Raw genomic sequence first — 23,643 nt, forward strand, 5'->3', positions numbered from 1 at the left:
CTACTTTTTGCCAACAGTCTCCGCTGCTTTGACAACCTCGATCACGATGTCTTTTTGCTCTGGTTTCTCCTGAGAAATTGACACGGCATCCTGCAGTCTCTTTCTCATGTCTGCTGACAGAGTATCTTTCTTGTAGTAGACTTTCATCAATGGCTCATCTGTAAATGAATGAATGAGATGGGTATATGTTAGAGGAAAATACATCTACATCTGATATTGTGGAATAAAGGCCTGAAATTATGAAAAGTTGGATCAGGAAGGGGTGGGACAGGTAACATGGGTTGGTTTATTTCGAGTGGGGGAGGGGGAGCATTCCAACTTATGACCAAGAAACAATCAAACACACAATTATTCAATTGTTTCTTTGTTGTAAGTATACAGTGTTTGGTCTAAAATAAATTTGTGAATAATAGGCAACATACCACAATGATTTTCAGTCATGAACGCAACATGCCTAATTCCATTCATCCAAGTCTCAGAAATGCATCTTCACAAACAGTGCCTATTTTGTCTTTTTGATTTCCAAGATGCTTCAAACACACAAATAGCAATACAGTGGAACCTCGTTATTAACAAGATCAGACAGTTTGATACCCGATTTAACAAGGTAATTTTGCAGGTCAATTTCATATGTTCCTCTGTTTTGTTATCCCTGAATATAATGAGATAACTGATAAAACAAGGAATTTCAGTGGTCCCAAGTAGCTCTTCATAATAAGATTCTCCTGTATCTGTGACTGTTTGTTAGTTTGTATGTTTTTCTGTTTTTTTACATTTCTTCAATCTGTTCCATTTGGAGATCTCCTGATAACAGGATGGGGTGTAGGAAAGCATAAAATGTGAAAGCATGCTTACCTTGCTTGACCTTTGACCCCACATGTGCCAGGATCCTGACCCCTGCTGAGTGGTTGATGACATCTGTTTCAACCTTCCGCCCCGCCCCCAAGGAAAGACAAACGTCAGCTACTGCGAAGGCGTCAATGTCAGCCACGAAGCCTGTTGGGTAGAAAGGATTGAGCCGTAATTCCCTTCATTCTGATCATTATTCCATTTTTATCTCAGTTCATCAAATCAAGGAGTGATGGTCATGGCATTCACAGCATCTTCTTTTCTAAAACAGAGCTATGTCACAATAACACCATATGCACCTAAGGATACAGAAAACATGAAATGCTGCTAACAGTAGAAAAGAAATCCTCAGCAAATGATTTTATTGCATTGTAGCGTCTATGCTTTGGAAGTTCTTGTTTGCCACACATAATCCAACCTTACTTTTGAGAACTTTTGAGGGTCGAACATTTAATTTACAGACTTGTCTTTGAAACTGTGTTTGCATAGGGCTAGGGTTGTGCATTTGGGTCACTCTTTAGGTGAGAGCAGATTTAATAATCCCTCTGGCAAACTTACAAATCATACTATATTGCAAATGTTTTTAAACAAAAAAGGATCAAGGACAAAACCTTGGGTTAGTGTAAGAAAATTACGTCTGGGAAAGGAAAATCTCATGATCTCTCCTACCTAATCATCTCCACTGTGGATGTTTTTGAGCCATGTATGTCACATTTTGTTATTCGAGCTTTGACCAGGTGAGATATGCAAATCTCATGTGAAGTACTTCATATAGGATTGATTAAACACTTGCAAAGCATATCTGATTTGTGATATATGAGATTTGACTATTCTAAGTGAAGTATTGATGACAGCTTCATCAGCTTGTTTTTGCTTTGTTTTGTCAAGAGGGTCTTTCGCTGGCAAATGACTTTTTAACTGTAAAGAATGGTTTTACCTGCACTAGCTTTTACAGGGTGACATTTTTATCATAGCCAAATCGCAATGGACCTCGCCTCTTTAGGAAAACTTGTGCCTCACCTGATTTGGGGGAACCAATTTCCTCTTTTTCTAGTTCCTTATACGGAGTGTCATCTTTGCTGACTGGTAGAGGAGCCCAGATTTCATCGATATCATCCATCTTCAGTTTGCAAAGTTTATCAGCCAAATCTTTCTTGACACCCTGTTCTACGATCATCTCCTTGAACTTCTCCAAGGCGGACCCATCTTGGAGGACTTTCTTCATTTCCTGTCTTCCCTCCTCTGGTGTTCCCTTGAGCAGGTAAGCACCTAACGAAACACCAAATACATTCAAAAGCGACATCTGTCAATTAATTAAGATACCACTTGCATAATTCTTTGAATGTGTGGCAAGTTACTACCTAGTACATAGACATACAGTTTGACATTTTATCAATTACCTGTACTTGCCGACAGAAAACAACAAGCACACAATCTTGTGCATAACTAAACTTATTTACAGAGTTTGCAACACTGCACATATGGATCAGCTCTGAGCTGTCGTACTTGCATCTGATTTCATATAATCATATAAAACACAAATGCAAAAGTGTCATTCATCATACCAAAAACTAGAAAGCATTGATGAAACTTTGACATATGCATTTGACATAAACTGCATTACAAAATCATATGATATTTTCATTTATTTCATACATTGTCATATTTCTCAAATAAAGAAACATCAAGTAAAAAATACACTACAAATGATCTATGAGAGGATGATCTTTGGCTACCTAAGGAAGCTTACTTTATATTCTTAATATTCTGCAAACTTGTATGTTTCTTTTATTATACAATGTGATGTAATTTATGCATTCAATTTCTGTAAAATATTTACTTGTCTCTGCTGGAAATGGAAAAATATGAATGAATGAAGGAAGGAAGGAAGGAAGGAAGGAAGGAAGGAAGGAAGGAAGGAACGAACGGACGAATGAAACAAATATTATCATGGGGCTGACAAAAAATAAGCAAGCTTGTCAAATTGCAGGTCAACACTGGTGGCATAACATTACGCAGATAGGATATATAAGTTATTATTCCCCATGCATTTTAAGCATTTTTCACATAGTCACAAAATGTTCTTATCTTCTTTGCCAATTACATATATTTGGTAGTACATTCTAATGTTGATATATCTGCTGGAGAAGGGAAAAATATAATGAATGGATGAATAAATCAATTCAACCCCCCCCCCCACCCCCCAATACAGAAGAAGAGAACATAGCACTGGAACGTGAAAATAAGCAGGAAAAGTGATGATAACCTCAGTTGCATGAAAGTAGTCATATTTCTCATATCCCATACATTTACAGAAGTATATGAGCAATGGATAGATACATGAGATCATGTGTTTGCAATTTAAGCCACTGATAACAACTAGAATCAAGTTATGTATATGTCATATTTTGTGAGTGTGATATTTTATGACTTGGGACTTCCAAAATCAATTTGTGAATGTTTGTATATTACAAAATTGCAATTAAGGATCATATTGACAGAATGAGAAAGAATAATTATTTTCAAGAGGAAAAGTTAGAAATTTCCCATTTGAAGATAATATGCAATGATCTTATGTTATATGCTATGCAATACTTTTGCAAGTTGCTCATTACATATGGATATCAGATGACATGTGAAATTTGCAAAAATAAAAAAAAAACCTGTGAAATATAAAGCATACAGTACTTAGAAATGATGAATTTTTCCAAAAAGTTCAAAATTTTTTGACTTTGTTTCTTGCAAATGTTCAAGATGAAGGTTTCCCCAGAACTGTCTTGGTATTATATGCTGAATGCAATGTACTACCTCAAAGCATAAGCAACATGACAAAAACAGTTGATAATCCATCACTTCCCATCATGTGAGCAGAAGAAGGAAGTATGTAAGATGAAGACATTGGGTAAGGCTACAGTACAAAAAAGGCATGTTTTGTATGTTATCTTTTCTGATAAGATGGTAGATAAATTTAATTCACTCGGTTATGTCTCAATCCATCTGTGCAAGTTGCATTGTCTTGTGCCACGTAGGCTCATGTTGCTTCACATCTGCCCAAATTCTCCAGGAGCGGACATGCCCTGGCTGGGTTTTCCCTAAACCATTCTACATATGTAGTGACCCTAAAACAGCTACTTTAAAACTGCACATTCTCATATCTCGTTCTACATCCCTCACACTTTGAGGGAGAGAAGTGAGAGAGATGTTATATTTTCAGACCCTGAAGAAGCATTTAGACAGTTTAATCATATTGGTTGTTATAAATGTGAAAATCTGATTGTATCTTCTTTTTTTTGGGGGGGGGGGGCATACTGTACGACAGTAAAAAAAGTTCAAAATCTTATGTCTTTGTTTCTTGCAAATGTTCGAAATGAAGGTTTCCTACCTTGGTATAATGCTGAATGCAATGTACTACCTCAAAGCATAAGCAGTATGACAAAAACAGTTGATAAGCCATCACTTCCCATCATGTGAGCGGAAGGAGGAAGTATGTAACATGAAGACATTGGGTAAGGCTACAGTACAAAAAAGCATGTTTTGTATGTTATTTTTTCTGATGAGATGGTAGATGAATTTAATTCACTCGGTTATGTCTCAATCCATCTGTGCAAGTTACATTGTCTCCTGCCACGTAGGCTCATGTTGCTTCACATCCGCCAAAATTCCCCAGGAGTGGACATGCTGTGCGCAATCCTATGTTGTTACAGGATCAATGCTATTCCTCTCAGCATGAATTTGTTTTAAAAAGAAGTTGGAGAGAGGCCAGACTCCTCCAGAGTTGCACATGTGCCTACACAGTCACTTTAACAGACACTTCCCAGGGAGCAGGTTTATATATCTTTGTCTTTTTGTCATACTGAAAAAGAGCATTGCACAATCGAAAGCAGATATCCGACGGAATTTGCACAATCAAGTGCACCTCACCCTCTTCTGGTGGTTCTATGCTTGCTGTTTCTTTTTTGTTGTTTATACAAAAATGAAATAAAGATGCTGAATAGTGAAATGCGGCATCTCATTGCAACACCACCATGATGACCTTCACATAAGATTATTGTTTTCTACCACAATTCTATATCAGCTATTGTCTTCCATTGTGCAAAACATTATTATTACTATCTTTATTATTCAGCTGGCACTTCAACATAACATACATTCCTAAAGATGTATGTTGCCTCAACATTCCTCTAACCTCCCTCCAACCGAAAAGGATTCAAAATGTCAAAATTTTCATTTTTCCAGCAATGTCATGTCAGGTTTAAAAACTAGATCCCCCCCCCAAAAAAAAAAATAAAAAATAAAAAAAAAAAATAAATAAATAAAATAAATAAATAAAAAATAAATGTGCATTTGACACCATTCATTATACTGTTTTAATACGGCAAAAGCTTGTTGGGAGTACACAAAAAAAAAATTGTGGAAATTTGTCAAATTGTGAAATTTTCCAGCGTACAATGTTGCAACAAACAATATAGGCCTACTTATTTCTACAGATCTTACCCAATTGCAATGCACCTGCCTGAAACCATCCATCATAACGAGATTGTACCTTGTCTTAAAACATAGCAGTCTTGTGTATTGTATGTGTATTGCATAGCTTTACAGGCATCTTATGCCTTCACACAGCGCAATATGTTTGTCACGTTCAACTGTACAAACATCTGTGTCAGACTACGTGCCCTGGCTGGGTTTTCCCCCCAACCATTCTACATATGTAGTGACCCTAAAACAGCCACTTAAGACTGCATGTTCTCATATCTCCATTTTACATCCCTCACACTCCTAGGGAGAGAAGTGAGTTTTCTGTTTATTCCTAAAATTACGCATAACGTCCATCACACATAGCATTCAGTTTCAGCCACATCACACAGGCATATTTTTTTTTTTTTCCGCGGTGTTATAATACAGGCATTATCAACAAATTGGTCTGCCCTTGCAAAGTGTGTTTCAATGCAAGGACCACAGCGCCAGTTGAGTGGTTTCACTTCCTCAAAGAAGAAGATCGAAGAAGACTTCCTTGAAGTAAAATAACCACAAACTTAAAGGCCTAGATGCATAAACAGTATTGGAGTATGATATAGAGTTGTAGAGGGCAAATTTCCACATGCACCTCTACTGTTAGTTAATCATTAAAAAAAACCAAAAACACCCGTCTAGGATTGTAAGTGGCAATTGTTAACAAGCTAAGGACTTGCACATATGTTATGATTTCTCTTGAAGAGAGGTCTGTGCGAAGAGAATAAGAGCAACCAATACAAATTTCCAACAAGATACTTGCCGAATATTACAAATGCATCTATCCTATAGTTCAAATATTTGTAGGCCTGGAATAATATGTTTCAGGGCAGTTCCTCATGAACAATTATTGAGAAGCAAATTTGTATAGTGGAAATGGGAAAGTAAGTAAAGAAAATCAGAAATGAATCAGAAATGGATCTTCATTACATGTGAATAGTCTACAGGGTGCTGTTCGTTATTCCGAAGGTTCGCTATTCCGAAGGTTCGTTATTCCGAAGGGTTGTTAATCCGAAACACGCAAATTCCCTATACCTACAGGTTCGTTAATCCGAAAATGAAATAGGGTTCATTAATCCGAAAATTTGTGTCGTTATTCCGAAGGTTCGTCATTCCGAAGATTGGTTAATCCGAAAATGAAATTCGGAACAATGAACCTTCGGAATAACGAATCTTAGGAATAAAGAGCCTTCGGAATAACGAACCTTCGGAATAACGAGCTGTAACCAGTCTACAAGCATGCTTACTAAGGGCATAGATGGACACATTTTCAGGCAAGCAAGATCTTTTGCAATGTATCCTATATCAGTGATTTCCAAAACTTTTTGTCAACAGTGGTCATAGCATGCTCATAGGGAGCACAACTTTCTGTAGCACACTGATACATATTAGAAAGACATAAATGAATGAAATTGATGTAATTATCGAATTTTGTCAAAAAAGGGAAAAGGATCAATACCAAGTCAATGTGTTATGAGACGCGTATCAAACAATTAATCAATGTAACTGAAGATGACAGGACAATATATTGACTGGAATACACTCATCTTTCCTAGATAGGTGATCTATAGCTGCTTGAGAGATAATATTTACATCCAGATCACGCAAACATTGAAGGTTTTTGCCTCATTATTCAAAATTAGAAGTATGATATAAAGTTGCTTTATACCCCACATTTTCTTCACCATTTTTAACTTTGTTCCAAATTTAGACATATCTAGATGTTCACTCAGTGTTATACTGGCGTGATTGCACTTTACGAGACAGATACATGTGGGGTACATGGGGGGAGAGGGACAGGAGAAAATCCAACTTATGATGGGCTCAGCACAAATTTGATAAAGGTACTTCCTGCCTTGTAAATTAGGCATTCGAACCCATACCATGAGTGTTGTGTAGCTATTACCAGTATGATTGTGGCAGTTTGTTTTGGTATGGCATCTTTCTCAAAGCATTGTCATTCAAGTACTACCCCATGGACTATAGCTTCTGGGCAGCTTCCCAGTTTCAAACATGTCATTAACTTGTGAATGTATTTGTGTGGGTCAGGGGCAGATCCATGAATTCCTGAGGGAGGCACCTTTACAACATTAAAAGGGGGGCACCTGATCCCCCATTTTTTCTTTTTTATTTCTTTTGTTAAAAAAGATAAAGAGGGGGCGTGCCACCTGGATTTGCGACTGTTTTTTTTTTTTTGTTTTTTGGGGGGGGGGGGAGATCCTTCTTTATGTGACTGCCTTCTAACGAGCCCTTATTTAAATTATCTGTGGGATGTCATTTTTATTATCTGATAAACCATACATCAATCACACCTCTACAATTCTTCATTGCTCATCAGTGTCTGCTGAGCATTTCAGTTTTTTTTTTATTGATAATTCAAAACTGATTGTCCATCTATTGGAGCAATAGGTATATACCTATAGATTTGTTCCCTCAGAACCTGTACCTCAAAGTTCCATAGAGATGGTCTAAGTGTATGAACATTTTGGGTAGCAACGGACTGTTTCTGCACATAACATAGGTGAGTCACAAGAACAGTTCTGCTTATTGTATCTTTGAGATTGCTGGATTGTTCTTCTTTCCTTCATATGGGCAAGGACTGTGGATGGGGGCGACAGAGGGAGGGAAGGAAGTGGTCACTTCAGGAAGTAATTTGGCCGATACTCTTTTAGGGATGGACAAGTGTCCTTCCTCATGTCCATCCGACTAATCTACTACTTGCACAAGTTTATGCCTAATAAAAACACTGAATTAAATGCAACACACACTAGCTGGAAAACATGACACCTTTGATAAATGCAGCAAAACCGAAACATTGAGTGAACAAGAATAAGTACCTAGGAAACTCTAAAAATAAAACATAAACAAAACTGCAAGTGTAACTATCTTATTTCACTTCTCTCACCAGCCTGATCAGAGAACAAAACAGAACAAAACAAAACAAAAGCAACAAAAAATGAACAGACAAATATTCAACAAGCAAAACAAAATTGCCACCATCATCCTTAGCACTATATCAGCAACAAAATAGAAACTTGTAGATTACTATATTATATAGATATTTGACTGAAGAATGGATAGAGACAAAGAAATTTGACTGGCTATGACCTGGGCCCTGTTTCATAAAGCCGTTCATAAAGTTACACATGATATTACAGATGACTGGAATATGAAGTGCCAATATATGTGCCCATTTTTTTCTTACATTTTAACAAAGAAAGACTGTATGCTAATATTTCATCGACATTGGGGCAAAAAAAACTTTCAACTAAAGATGTGTGTTAACATGTAAGAATGATCATTATCATCTGCAAATTTCAACTATAGCTACAAAATTAACAATGATTAGGAAATCCACTTGGCTTGCCATATCTAAGTTGTTAATAAAGTTGTGCGTAACATTACGACCAGCTTTATGAAACAGGGCCCAGGGTCCTGTTTCTGTGCATCAGACTCACCGAGCTCCACAACCAGATCATGGAGGTCTGTAGGGCCCTTGCCTTTCAAGCACTGTATGGATTCAGCCAACTCCAAGGTATTCCCAATGCAGCAGCCAATGGGGTCATCCATCCGCGTCAAGACAGCTGTAGTCTCAGTGCCAAGGCCACAACTTGTATTAACCTAAAGAAGAAAACAAGAAAATGAGGGAAAAAGAAAAAAAGAAAACAAGGATGAAAATCAAAAGACAGATTATAATTCAGGTGAGTGCCTACTGATGGAATAGCCAGACAGAAGCCTTACTTATAATGCTACACCATTTTATTCAGCAATTTGCCTAGAAGAGCTCATTAACATGTGCAAACAGGCGAAACAGGGCAATCAGAGTGCAACCAAGCTGACACAAGTTTTTGCATGAAGGGTAGCATACACAGTGACAATCTAAAATTGTTTGCTTTTAATGGTATAGGTACTTACTTGGGGTAAATTGAAATCTGAGTTCTAATCTAATGCATCCTTAATAACGCAGATGATAATTCACTGGGGGATAACACTCACTCTCCTGGCACATAACACTGGGATCTCTGCTGGGAATCAAGAAACCAAATATTTTTTTTTTAAAGAGCATTAAACACAGGGCCTATGCCATTCAAATGCAACGTGCAAATACATGTACTCTATTTGTGCAGCTGTTTTCCACGATGTGATGAAATATGATCGAGATTTTCTCACACTGACATTCTTGAAGAGATCTGTCCCTCAGTCTCTCAATTATCTATTCTCCTCTCCTTTTTTATATAATCATTGTCTTTTATCTTTTCATTCCATTCTCTCTTCTGTTCTAAAATTTTCCTTCATGCACCCTTTTTCTCTTTAATCAATCAGAGCATCAGAGCTAGGTCCCAAAATATTTGTCCAGTACATGGAATCCTTTTTTTGCATTATGTCTACTATTTCTTCAGCATGTAGCAATGTCAGTTTGTCATTTTGTTGTTGTTGTTATTGTTGTTGTTGTTGTCATTGCTGTTGTTGTTGTTGGTGGTGGTGTTGTTGAAGCACAACTTGAGCATGAAAATGTATTCACTTTACCATGAAGAAACAAGACATTGAAAGGTTAATACACCCTAGCACTTCCCCTTGTGTACAATCAGAGGTCTTATCTCTTTCGTACCTTCCTCTGATGGTGACTCGACATTTGCTCCTGCTATGATTCTTCCAGTCTTATTTTCTCCAAGGACTATGGGTTAGGGTTAGGGAATTGTGACAGGGTTTAAGGTTTAGTTTGATGTGGATTATAGGGTTAGGGTTATGTTTGTGGGTAGGTTTAATGTTTGGCTTAGCTTGCAGATATTTCATGGGAGCAAATGTCATGGAACCATATCTGACACACTCACCAATGACTGGGCAAGCTTGCGACCCATATCTTCTGTCGTGCAGAATGCGGCCTTGCCGACCTTCACATCTAGGACAAGTCTTTTCACTTTCTCGGCAGACTTCTTTGATATGATTGAACCTTTTAATAGTAGAGAAGGACAAATTGACAATGGCACTAACTTTACAATTCCATGAGAAAAGTAACAAAGAAAACCATGATTCTTAATTTGAAAATAATAGTTGGACAAATTTATGATAAAAAATGGAATGCTGTGTGTACCTTTGTATTAACAACTTGCCATGTTTTTGCTTTGTTTTGCTTTGTTTTTTTTGTAGACATGCGATGGCCAGCAAACCCATTCGAGGATACCAATATGTGCCTCAGTACAGTCTAACACAAAGGCCATGGTGACACAACAGGGACTGATAAGATTAGGTAATCTCTTTTCATTGCCATAGTAGTTTCCAGGTAGAAAAGTGGATCGTATCGACAGATGCTTTTTTTTTGTGGCTCTGAATTCCATACTGAGAGGATGAAACCAATTGACATCAATTATGGACAAAGTCCTGAAAATTACAAATTTTATAAAATTATGAAAATTATCCACTCCCATTTTTTGAAAATAGACTTCAAGTGTACTCCTCTACAAAAAGATATCTCTCGGCGTGGCGTAAAGTTGCATTATAATTCTGGACACCATTTTCACAATGGAATAATCAACGTCTTTGACGTCTTGTCCTTGCACCAGAGTAATAATTCATACCCACGATTCACTGTACACATTCGTATCAAGCGGATTGAAGAGAGAAAATCAGCAAATGAGGCTCAAATTTCATATTGTATGGTAAAAGGTCGAACATGAAAATTTCGAACAATCTTGTGATATCAAAATCAACATCTTCTTTTAAATATAAGATGAAATGTGAATTTCTTAGCATTTTCACATTTTTGATATCAAAATCAACATCTTCTTTTAAATATAAGGTGAAATGTGAATTTCCTAGCATTTTCACATTTTTATGTCACATTTTTTTTTTGCAATTTTGGCCCATACAAACCTCTGTGAAGCTAGTCTACAATGTCTCCCACATATTGAATGTCATTAGTATGCAGAGATGTGTGCATCCGGAAATACCATGCTGTCCAGTAATACTATAGTACCTGTACATGAGTTTTAATAATGAAGCTGGAAGAGGAAGTATATGTTCAAATTCAACTATGACTCCAATAAAACAAGCCATTACAGGAACTTAATCTGCAAAGAGACTAGTTTAACTGAGCTCTGATCTCATTATACAAATAAATATATATATCGAAGCACATGCTATCAAGAGAGCTACTAAAAATTATCAAACACAGAACTGTTATCAAATTTTGTATTATGATGCAAAAGTCTAATATTGTATTTGCTGCCATTCAAACATAGCGTCCCCATCCCCCCCCCCCCCCTACCCATCCCCCGGAAAAAAAGAAAATGCAAACAAAGCACTTTATATCTCCTTAACTGTGCATACCTAATCAATGATCAGAGTGTGCTGCATCCCGGCCGTTAGACCAACTGATCTCTGCGGCATTAGTGCTTGCACCGACTCAAGACCAAGTGCAGGGAGTTGCATCGTATGGTGGAACCGATAAACTTCAACATTTTTGCTTTCTTTTAATCACATGCAGTCTACCTGCGTTGCATTGCAAAGCAAATTCTGGTAGTTGACGATATTTTAGTGTGCCCATAGGCCTACATGATTCTCCAGGTTTTGAATAGCATTGTAAAGTGAACATTAACTGTTGGAAACTGTCCAATTCAGAGGTGTATGAACAGCTAATAGGCCACCCTAGGGTCAACCTCTGATTACGAAGTCAAACAGTTAGCTTGTTTGAGGATTAGATTAACCAAGCTGACTCACCCGTGATGAGAGGTACACTGTCAACGGTACCTGTCACATCTCTGGTGGCATAGAGCTTCTTGTCAGCAGGTACCAGGTTCTTTGTCTGGCCTGAGATACAGCAGCCGACATTTTCAACGATTTCTCTCATCTTCTCGACGCTGAGTTGAACTTGGAACCCCTTCATGGACTCCAGCTTGTCCAGAGTCCCACCGGTGTGGCCTAGCCCTCTCCCAGAGATCATGGGAACCTATACCAAGTCAAGAGTAGGGACACATTGGGGAGCAACAGTCAGTAGGGGCATCTGTGACTGCGTTTATCTAACTTGAGAGAGAGAATCACGTTTCAAAACGCGTTTGGAACGGTATTTGCAAACGTGGTTTGAAACGCGATTCTTGGTGAGCCGCGTTTATCTAACCATTCTACAATCGCAATTCGAGTGGTGTCACTGCGCAGCTGCTTTGCGCCGTTTGACCTGGGAAGTAAAGGTCAACTGCATACCGTACCACCAAACATGCCTCCTCAGTCACACACAAATGATGGGTAGAGAGCACAACCGGAAACAGCTGGGATTTGACCTTGAGATATAAACGCGTTTCAAAACGGCATTGCGTTTATCTACTCACAGAACGGCGATTGTGGTCTCAAACGTGTTTCAAAACGCCCTTTGAAAGGCGTTTCAAAACGGTGTTTCTAAACGCATTTGAAAACATGGTTGCGTTTATCTAACCCCTGAAAATGCCTCAAACGCGTTTAGGATCGTGATTCTGCCTCAGAAAATTTACGCAGCCTGTATTGCAAAAACAACAGCAACAACAACAACAATAGAACAGAATAGGAAAAAACAACACTTTCTTGATGTACTGTATCAACAATGATATGAAACCAAAAACCTTTTGGCATTTTGGTTGGTAGTGCAAATAAGCCAAACAAAAAAGAAAAAAGAGAACAATAGATGAATGAATAAAAACACTGGTAAATTAAGCTTATCTTTTTTGTAAGTAGTTCTGATGTAGCACTTGCCATGTGCTAGCTGTCTTTGAGTCTAGGCAGGAGGGCCAGAGCATTCTCCAGCAAAGACCATATTAAATCTTTGTAGAATGCATAGTGATAGGCTAATGTCATATCAATTGCAAATTCCTGCAAGTTTAGCTATACATATATATATATATATATATATATATATATATATATATATATACACACATATATGATGAGACATGATTGCATTCTACCAGTCTGGAGACAGACCCTTCTGCGCCTTCTTCCAACCACACTATCTAAAAAATAGTATCTGATATTAAAGAACAGTGTCACGTGAGATAAGATATATGAAATTGCTAGTATTATCAGCACACTTCTGTAGAGCTATGCATATTTTCTGATCAACACAAAAATGAACTAAATAACATATGTCAGTTTCTCTAAGTGGAGTGACTTGAAACCCTGAAATTTGTGTGACACTGACCTTCAATCCGCAAGCGGCCAGTGCAGGGGCAAGGATGAGGCTGACCTTATCCCCTACCCCTCCTGTCGAGTGTTTGTCCACCAGACTGTCTCGGAACTCCTGCGATTCATCTGACCAGTCCATCACCTCACCGCTGTCCAACATACACTGCGTCAGCTGCGTGATCTCTCTAGTTTCCATGCCCTTCAGGCGGACAGCCATCAGCCAGGCACCTGAAAAAAGGGGGGTATCAGAGACCATTACTTGTGCAAATTTTGAGTTCCTTTTCCTCTGAAATGTGCAGCTATGCTTCATTTATTGCACTTCTTTAATTCCTTTTAAGGCATTGTTGAACTATGGAAACTTCTATTTCCAAGATTTCACTCCAGTTCAATGTCTACAATAGTAGTAAAAAAGAAATTAAATGTATTGTCATAACCTTGACAGCAACTTTGGGAACTTAAACTTCTGAATACTGAACTGAAATGTTCAGAAATTTCATATCAAAAATTTCATCTTGGTAGCACTATTTCACAGTCTTATTCTCCGCCATTTCATTCATCACACCATATGTTTTCCACTCCAGCTTAAAAACACATACCTTTTCTTTTTCTGTACAAACTATAAAGACACTGCCAATGAGGAGAATCAATAGCTGATGAAACAGAGCTTGAAATTATAACAAGATTGTATAACAAAGTTTACATTCCTTAGGTTACCTTTTTTTCAGAGTCAGATTTATATTTGAAGAATGCAATCAATTATCTACAATTATCAGGCGAGTCATTTGTGAATTTTTTCGAGGACACACTGTATGACAGTGCAAATACTTGATTAGAATTCAGGGCAAGGTTGTGAGAAAGTTTAAATTCCTTCTGTTTTGTTTCTACGTTCAATTTACATAATATCAAAAAAAAAACAGTATGATCAGTTAGTCCAATTTGCTGCAAGAAGAGAAATTTTGATTAAAACAAAGATGACAGCAAACTTAAACATGTGACATGTATGTAACATATTATATATTTGTATATTATATGTAAACATATGTGTGTGTATATGTATATAATAAATATACATAGAATGGAATATGTGTGCTCTAACAATAAGAAGCATGTCATAGCAATTGAATCTTTTACTCCTCCATTTTTGAGTGGCCAGAACAGAAAAAATAAAAAAGAAATTGTTTTTTCCTATCTGCAGCACAACGCATATTAACTGGTCTCAAATTATTTGCACTGAACTGATAGCACTGACCTCCCTTTGGAATTTTTCCTTTGAGTGCGTGGCCTTCTCTTTAGCAAATCAAACACATTTGCATCAGTTGTTCACTGGACAAACATATTGACCGAATCCTCTCATTGATGCAAAACAATGGATGCAGCCTGGTGTGAACAATGCAGTAAAATGTAAATTTTTGCAGCTCAAATTGCAAATTTGCTCACAGACCATAATCTGGAATAGAAGAACCTGGCATGCTCACAAAGCATTCATACGGGATTTTCTTTGGTCTTTAGTCTAAACTCTTCAAAATACTTTTGCTGTAAAATCCTGCCTGCTGAACTACAACATAAAATTGAACAAAGGAGTTCCCTGATATACACCTACAAAAGTCAAACTGTGTTGAATATAATCATTTCTTCAATCAAATAAAAGGAATACATCTGATATGCAACTGCTAAGTCAAACCTTGCTGAATATACTTATTTTTTCAATCAACTAAAAGGAATATAATTATCTGATATACTAAACATAGTCAAACCTCGCTAACTATTGTCCAATCAATATCCCTGAAAACTCCTTTTCCTACAAGTTTTAATTACCACTTCTGACCATTAAAGTGCAATTTCTAAATAAAAGGAAATCACTCAACTAATCAATTAATGTTAATAAGTGAATAAAAATGTTAATGTCTTATGGCTGTGTCCCAAGAAGCATTTTCATATCATTGTGCAGATGTCACAAATCAGAGCATGATACATGAAAAATTACATTCATTCAGGAATCTAAACATTGAATGAAATGTCCCATGGAGTTATCAGTTTTAACCCATTGAGGAGGAGTCCCAAGTAGCATATACTCGGGCAAGTGTCTACGGAAAATGCATTTTGTAGCAAAATCAGCCCATCCTCAATGGGTTAAGATTACATGCACCTGTGCCTCTCTTTCATTATGACATGATACCTTGAAATGCTGCTACCTGATTTTGATACACACATGCAGTCAATGGTCATGCAGTGTTATTTGAAACACACACCACTGTCAAAAAAAAAAAAAATCTCCAGTGACATTACATGACGAGAACTTAGAAGCACACATATTGTATACAATCATTAGTGCTGGGATATACCACACCTTTTTTATGTATAGTTGATCTTGCTGTGAATTCTTTTATGTACACAAACTTGTAGGCTATTGAAAAAAACACTCACAATATTTCTGTTGACATTGAGTACTTTTTGCCCCCCCCCCCCCTCTATTTTGACAAAGTACAAATCAAACACTGCACGCTGAATCAATCCACATCAGTCTTTTTCCACCTATAGAGTTCCTTTTCAGTATTTGGAATTTGTTCATTGATGTGTATACAATGCAAATATTACCTTTAATCTTTCTTGCTCAAGCATAAATGTACACTTATCATGAGAAATTGTGAGCACAAAAAGAAAATATCACGAATATGGTCGATGCAAACAACAACAAAATTGACAGTATTTTGATAACACTTTGTACAGAACATGGCAGAACTGAACAGGCATTGTACACCACATGATTTTGCAAATATTATGATGCCATCACAGCAGAGTTTGAATAACCCTAATCAGGATAGACTTTGAGCATAAAAGAAAATATTAAAGGAAATGGTCTGTGCAAACACCCCCCCCCCCCAAAAAAAAAAAAAAACAAAAAACAAACAAAACAATAATTTGATAATAGTCTGTACAGGACATGACAGAACACGAACATACATTGTACACCCCATGATTTGCAAATAAAAAGTAGCCATCACAGCAGAGTTTGAATAAAAGTTATGGATTGGAAGAAAATAGCAGAAGTTTTAAGAGCATTACAATTACTAAGTGTTCTTGTTGTTGTACATTTCTATGGGCAAAGAATATACTATTCTTAAGAACTACAAAATACTTGCAGAGTGGGGGCAATCATCAGATAAATGATGAAAATACAGGTAGATGACTGGCAATTTGTGGCCTTTGCCTCTTGGGTAAAATAAATTTCCTGACAGTATTGGCCTAAAGCGAATCATTTTGATTGAATACCGATCATCATTATGTAAATCTGTGAGATCACTCACTTGACTAAATGGTCTAGGTTTCACATGAGACAGATATAGTATCTTTGGTATGCTGCTATAAATTCTCAGATTGCACTTGAGATTGTCCCTTTTATAATATATATTTAATATGTTCATATTACAAGGGGCCTATCCATAAATACAGGGTTTTAGTTTTCATTCAATGGAGCTATTCTTTCACATAGTATTTCTTTCCATCTATAAATAAATCATAGGCATACTTGAACATCCTTTACAATATGCAACTATTGTTTGATGGTTGTGTATCGCTCACATGCAATTAATTGCCTTTTGAAATTTGATGATGTATACATATATATATATATATATATATTGTTAAACCCCTGGCCATCAAAATGTGCATATCTGCCTTCATGTGCCTGAATGAATTAACCTGCACTGATCAGTGTCTACTTTGATATAAGTGACCGTGCACCTCAAAATGAACATAAAGTTGCACACACTGATTTTGCGTGAGGACTGAAAATAAGTGAAATGGGTCAACCTAGCCGAACTTGACTTTTTCATATTTTCTGAAAGAGCGGGTCTTCTTTTACATTATGCTAAAATTTGGTATCATAAAACGGGCAGGAAAGTTTGTTTTTTAGCAGTTTATCTCGAACATTTTTGGTAGAATAGTGTGATTAGGTGTGTCTTCAGAATCCCTTTTTTCATTTCTGAAAAACCTTGTCCACACTCTTCACTTTCAACTCTAATAACTTTTGAAAGGATAGTGCTACTGCTTTGAAAGTTGGCATTAATTATGGACAGAATGTGTTAATGAGCATGCTTAATTTCAGTTTAATCTAATGATCCCTTCATTGTTGTTACTCTGGTGGTTAACTTCCTGTTTTTTGTCCCATTCATCGCACAGCCAGCACGGTTTGGTAAAGATTAAGCGCTTGAATAGACACTGTACTTCAGAGCCTCTTTTCTCAGTTCACACTTTTCCTGAGTTTGTGCTTTCTTTCCAATATTTAGGTTAGGAGAGTCCATTTGATTTGAGTAATACATCATTTTAAAGCTTAAAGTCTGCTCTTTCAGAATATGGTCTTAACTAAAAATTCATGTCTGGCAACTTTTTGTTTGTTTTGAGGTGCAGGGTCACATATGGTATTGAAAGCAACACAGCTGTTCATTTACTGTGACTAATTCCAGACTACAGCATGTAACTGTTGTGGTCACAGGTGCCTGCTGCTGAGTAACCTTGCCATTTCCTCCCTCATTTCACACACATTTTATAATTGTGTTGCCAGCAGTATTATGGTGTGTACATGTATACAATGTACTACTGTACATAAAGTGATTACAACCACAGATGAATATTTCCTACTTTGCTGGATGTGGATCTTTTGTTTTGAAATTACCGTTACTGTATTCATACATTTCCCTCTTTAGAAATGGCAACATTTAGCTTTTTTAACAGTCAGTGTGTGTGTGTGTGTGTGTGTGTGTGTGTGTGTGTGTGTGTGTGCATGTATGTGTGTGTGTGTTTCATACCCATAATTTTCCAATAGATTGCTGTGTATTTTGCTCATTATCTGATCTATACAGGTCATTTTTCTCCACAAGGAACTTAATTTCAAATAAATACTGTATAGTGATACAGCTCAGTATATTATACTGTATTAAATGCAGAGATGTGAAGGCCAGAGAGCAGCTAGGTGTGCACTCTCTACTTGTGAAATCCGACTGAAACCATGGGGAAGGTGTAGAAAGGATGTCTCCCCATCCCCCCCCCCCCCCCCCCCATACACACACACTCACAGGAAGGATCTTTCATTGGCATCATTTTTGTGCTTACTCTGAGAAAAAGAGCAAATAAAATGGAGATGACATAGGCATGGAATTCCCCACACTGAATTGAACCTAGCCTGTGATATTATTGTTGGACTGAGTTACAGGATTGTCATGAACAGGAATTTGAGGTTTAAAAAAGGGCTTGAATAGTCTTCTAAATCTTTTTTGGTGAGATAATGAGAAACCACATGAAATGTGAAAGAGGATGTAATTCCAAGAGGAAAACAATGTTTACTTGATGAAAATTGGCTCTGAAATGACCGAGATATCCCAAACAAAGCAATCACATTCTTATATATACGATCGCTTTGCTTTAGCTTGTTTTGTGATGTCTCAGCCATTCCAAAACCAATTTTCATCAAATAAACTTTGAATTCCTCTTAGAATGGTATTCTCTGCACTAGTTTATTGGTGGTTTCTTGATATCTCGCAAAAAGTTAACAGCCCAATCCTCATCTCCACCAATAATAGATATTCTTTTAACTTAATCTTAAGGTAATTTCTTTGTCTTGATACCAAGCATATCTATAAGAATACAAGTGTGACGTATTTTGTATTCGATCTAAATGAGCATGGATAAGTTCAATATCCACAGAGGCTTGATTCACCTGCAGAAATGTACATTTAAGTATTGAATACTTAGGTACAAGTTCCTCTTTGCAGAGAGTCTGTGCATCATTCTGTAATGCACAATCCTCTGATAAACCACAAGTTCCATCATCTGTTGGTAATCAATACTACATGACTGAACTTGACCTAGTATTCAGGCAGCAGGATGTATTCTTCTAAGTTAATACTTACCAGGTAAATAATAGGTCTTTATCAGCCTCTATCTAAAACTTGCAAGAATTGAGTATCATTAGCAGTTCTAAAGGGCAAAGAAGATATCAATCTTTTAAAAAGAAGAAGAAGAAGATGTGATTAAACAGTCTGCAAAGTGACAGGATCAGATAATCAAACAATGATATACACATTTTCAGCTGATGACAAAGATCTCACTATTTTAGCTCAAGTGCGTGCAATTATGAACTCAGTCTGCATCATAACAAACTTATGAACAGGTGGCCTTTCTGGAATTGTTGAATGCACACTAGTATTCGGCAAAAATGAGACATAACCAATGTGGAATAACCAATATTTCAAGTTTAAGTTCTTTCAAAATTAATGTGTAGAAACAAAAATTGTTTACCGGTTCCAAAAGAACAGGAATATCAAACTTTACTTTTCTGTTAGAATCGGGCAAATTGTTCAGTGCGGCTCATACTATCCATTAATTCTTGTCTTGTATTTTGTCATCTGCCTTTTTATCTTCACATCACATAATCTCACTTCCGATCCCTCTCCTCCCCCCCCCCCCCCCTCTATTTTTGTCTTCCTTTTCTACTGCATGCAAGACAGTGAGTAGGCTAGTGTAGGGATTTGTCCAGAGTATTTGTTTAGGGTTACTTATATAGGTTTCCTATATTATGTTAGCTTGTTTCAGAATTTGGCTTAGGGTATCTATACTGGTACATCAATCATATGATTTGTTGTATTACCTTTTGGGAAAATACACCCTACAAGCATTGCTTTTTAGCATTCTTCCACATTTCCAGCATTTCTGTATAGTTTCAAAATTTTGCAAACTTATAAATTTTGTCTATTGTACATTGTAAAGTAATGTAATTCATGCATTCAACTTCTGCAAGAATATTTTGTTTCTGTTGGAAATGGAAAATATAATCACTAAATGACTGAATGAATATTGGATAGATTAGATGTGTCTGTGTATATATAGCACCATGGTATGGAGCTTTGCAGTCTTCATGAAAGGTTTGGTACACTTGCTCCTGGCTTTGCCTTTTTTCAGAACCAATCAAAGGAATCATGATACAAAAAATTCCTTTTAAATTTGCTTACTTCAGCTGATTTTCCAAAACGAAACACAATTCCAAATTCCACGCAGAGCACAATGAGCAAAGATAAAACAGTGATATAAGGCTATTGCGGCATTAGTTTATCACAAAAAGGTTTGCATGGCATGACTTCATCTATTCAAAGTTATGTGTACTGACTCCTTAGAGACATCAGAACACAATGGATTCCCATAATGCAGTGCGAGAAGACCAAGTCCTGCTTTGTAGACTATGGGCTGTAACATATCATGTTATTTGAAAGAATGACTCCCTTTTGCATGGTAGACATAATGTATTAAGAGACTATAGGACCTTAATTCTTATCACCCTGTACAAACACTCCACAGACTGCACAATCTATTATGCTGCTGATGTCTGCACATGCATTCATTGGCATCGGACTCTGTATTACCCTTTACCCTTCTAACTCTACATCTGATGTACAAATACAGTCAACCTTGCTATAGTTGACCTAACAAAAGTTGAATAATTGTCTAAGTCAAAGGTATTTTCAAGTCTTCTTCTCTTTAATTTATTGATTTTAATCCACCAAGATGGAATCTAATTTTCTCCAAGTCAAATCTATTTCTTCAGTCCAAATAGACTTGACTTAAATACATGGGTGCCTGCCCCTTTATTTTTTTATTTTTAAAAAGATAATAACAAGATGAATAAAAAAGAAAAAAAGTGTGAAAGAGGGCGCGGATGTCTGCTTTCATTTAAAAAAATACCCCAAAACTAATGATTGTTTTTTCCTCAAATGCCTAGTTGATGCATTTGTCTCATGTAAGTGCATGTCTCCTTAAATATTAGATACATACAATCTAATTAAAATTCCTTCTGTCATCATATTTCAATTTCCATTGTAACTCGCAGCACAGCTATTGAGTTCCCTGTATCAAAATAATCTTCACTTAATAATGCCAAAGTATCAGATTTTGCTGGAAATATACAATTCTACCAGAAAACTGTGAAGATCCCATTGAATTGTACAGAGCTACATTTTTCCTTCTTGTGAGTGAAGTATAAACGCATGAATAGATCTCAAAGAAACAGTGAGCAATCATAATGATGCCCCGCTTTATGTTCACACGAATAGACAGTATGGCAAGTTTCAGGATAATCTTAGAATTCCTTCATAGTTGGTCACACAAGAGTTTTTCATCCCCTGATAGTTCTGTACACAGTATGGCTTGGTCCAGGGAATTTCCATAATAGACCCATGCTACAAAGCTCTAGAATTTCTCATAACGTGGTAGGATTTTCTTTCACTTCAGTGGGTTGGGAATGGCAGACTTTGATGCATGAATAAGTTGATGATCTGATTTCAAAACAGAAACTATGCTGGTGATATCTTAATTACTTCTGTGATGCAAGGTCTCAAATGTTCACACTAATAATAAATAGACCATGCTAGAAAATCTGTCAGTAAACCCTACAAACATGCTCTTACATGTTTCCAACAAATCTGGTCATGTTACAGTTCTATATCACTAGCAAGTGGTTAATATGTAACAGTTGTGCAAGGTATGTTATGATGAAACATCTGTTTGATTAATAAATGTTTGCAGTATATACACTGTAAATCTCCAGTAGGCCTATAAATATCACCAGGTTAACAGCAACAGTGACCCCGCCACGTCATTAGTGAATGTACCTCCATGGTTACAGTCCTGTGTGGTTATCACCAGGTATGTGATTCCAATATGAATACCACCTCATTATCTGCATAAAATAACTACACACTCCTCATATCTTATTTCATTGTTGTTATCATTTGATGGAAGGGGGGGGGGTCCTGTAGATTCACTGGCTAAAACACAGCAAGTATGGGATCATTTTACAGTCTTTGACAACTAGAACCTAGAAGCAGAATGATGCATAGTAATGCAGATACCAGTATAAAACTTGTCTAGATTTACATCATTATAGAAGTCAAAGAAGATATATAAAACTATCATATGCAGAACTATTGAAAGAAAATATGCAGACTGCAAACTTTGTAGTTCCACTACAAAAACTGCTCATTGGAGAGAGAGAGAGAGAGAGAGAGAAAGAAAGAAAGAGGTAAAACGACTGATTAAAAAAAAAAATTAAGCATACAATGTAATGTCCCGTCTCTTAAACACCCCCAACACCTGGAGTACTGCGCGCAGCAAAAACAGCCATCATACTGTCTGTTATTATGTTGTACCTTAATTGCAACAACAACAAAAATGCAATCGAAAGAACGATGATAGAACGACTGCAACGATCATTCATTTCTAGTTGATAATCAGAAAACAATCTCGTCAAGCTGGCAGGTCTTACCGATCTGAGCCTCTTGAATACCTCCATTCACCAAACTCTGGATAAACCACGTAATTTCGTCATCAGTCCACTCTTCTCCGTTAATCTTCTTCTTTACGACATCGGTGAATTTGAAGCCGAACTTGACCTGATTGCTGTTCTCATCGTCTGCTGGCATAGCGATAGTCGTAGTCGGCGATATGTTTTGTGGACGCTGTCGTTTACCGGTATTTTGCTGTGATGGTTCAGTCTCTGTGTGCCGCTTTCTCTCAGCTCTGTCCTTTGAAGGAGTAGACTGCGTTGTTCTTCTCGATCTGCCTTTATGTTCACGACCCATCATCACTTTCCTGGAAAAGAAAGTGAAGTTAAACCACAATTGTTGTCTTTGTAGCAGACAGCCAACGCGCTCTTTTGATGTGCACTCGCGTGCTGCGCAATCCCAAACTGCCAGCGACTTGGAGGTCTGCGCTCTGTAGGCGATGGTTGAAAAGTGTATACACGATAAGCGTGTGTGGTACTGGTCAAGACCGCAGCGAGATAAGCCCTTTAACACGAAAGAGGCTCTCTTTGTACAACTCATCATATTAGTTATACGATGTACCAGCAATCTCTCAGTGACTTATCGATTAGTGTCCGTGACTATGGGCGGTACAGCTACGTCCACAATACAAGATTTCTCTGTTTTCACTACAGTTTGGCTAATTGGTGCAGCTATAGTCATTGAGATCGACGAATACCTGTCCATAACTACACGCGTCGTGCCTCGGGGATTTCCAAGTTCACGGGGAGGGGTGGGGGGGGGGGGGGGGGAGGAGAGAGAGAGAGAGAGTGATTGAGGCATACACTCT

The 23,643-nt window shown here is 37.2% G+C and overlaps 1 protein-coding gene across 1 annotated transcript; it reads right to left on the reverse strand.

Moving 5' to 3' along the window:
- Positions 1 to 23,417, reverse strand: LOC139729481 (thymidine phosphorylase-like). The gene is made up of 9 exons (XM_071640406.1): positions 22,817 to 23,417; positions 13,523 to 13,734; positions 12,076 to 12,304; positions 10,191 to 10,309; positions 8,813 to 8,979; positions 6,132 to 6,139; positions 1,885 to 2,118; positions 856 to 996; positions 1 to 158 (listed from the first exon to the last, which is right to left on the reverse strand). Exons 1-9 carry the CDS (start codon positions 23,376 to 23,378, stop codon positions 1 to 3), a joined length of 1,830 nt encoding a protein of 609 aa, XP_071496507.1. The 5' UTR covers positions 23,379 to 23,417.
- Between the last annotated feature and the right edge of the window lie 226 nt (positions 23,418 to 23,643).

Source organism: Diadema antillarum, unplaced genomic scaffold (genome assembly GCF_040938485.1).
Source record: "Diadema antillarum isolate AM-2024a unplaced genomic scaffold, OU_Dant_1.0 seq00000243_RagTag, whole genome shotgun sequence".
Classification (NCBI taxonomy): domain Eukaryota; kingdom Metazoa; phylum Echinodermata; class Echinoidea; order Diadematoida; family Diadematidae; genus Diadema; species Diadema antillarum.

Coding starts and splice junctions, on each gene's coding strand:
- LOC139729481 (XM_071640406.1), bottom strand. CDS start 23,378: ATGATGAGTTGTACAAAGAGAGCCTCTTTCGTGTTAAAGGGCTTATCT. Junction 13,735..22,816: donor TATTCAAGAGGCTCAGATCG/GTAAGACCTGCC, acceptor CCCTTTTTTCAG/GTGCCTGGCTGATGGCTGTC. Junction 12,305..13,522: donor TGGCCGCTTGCGGATTGAAG/GTCAGTGTCACA, acceptor GACTTGGTATAG/GTTCCCATGATCTCTGGGAG.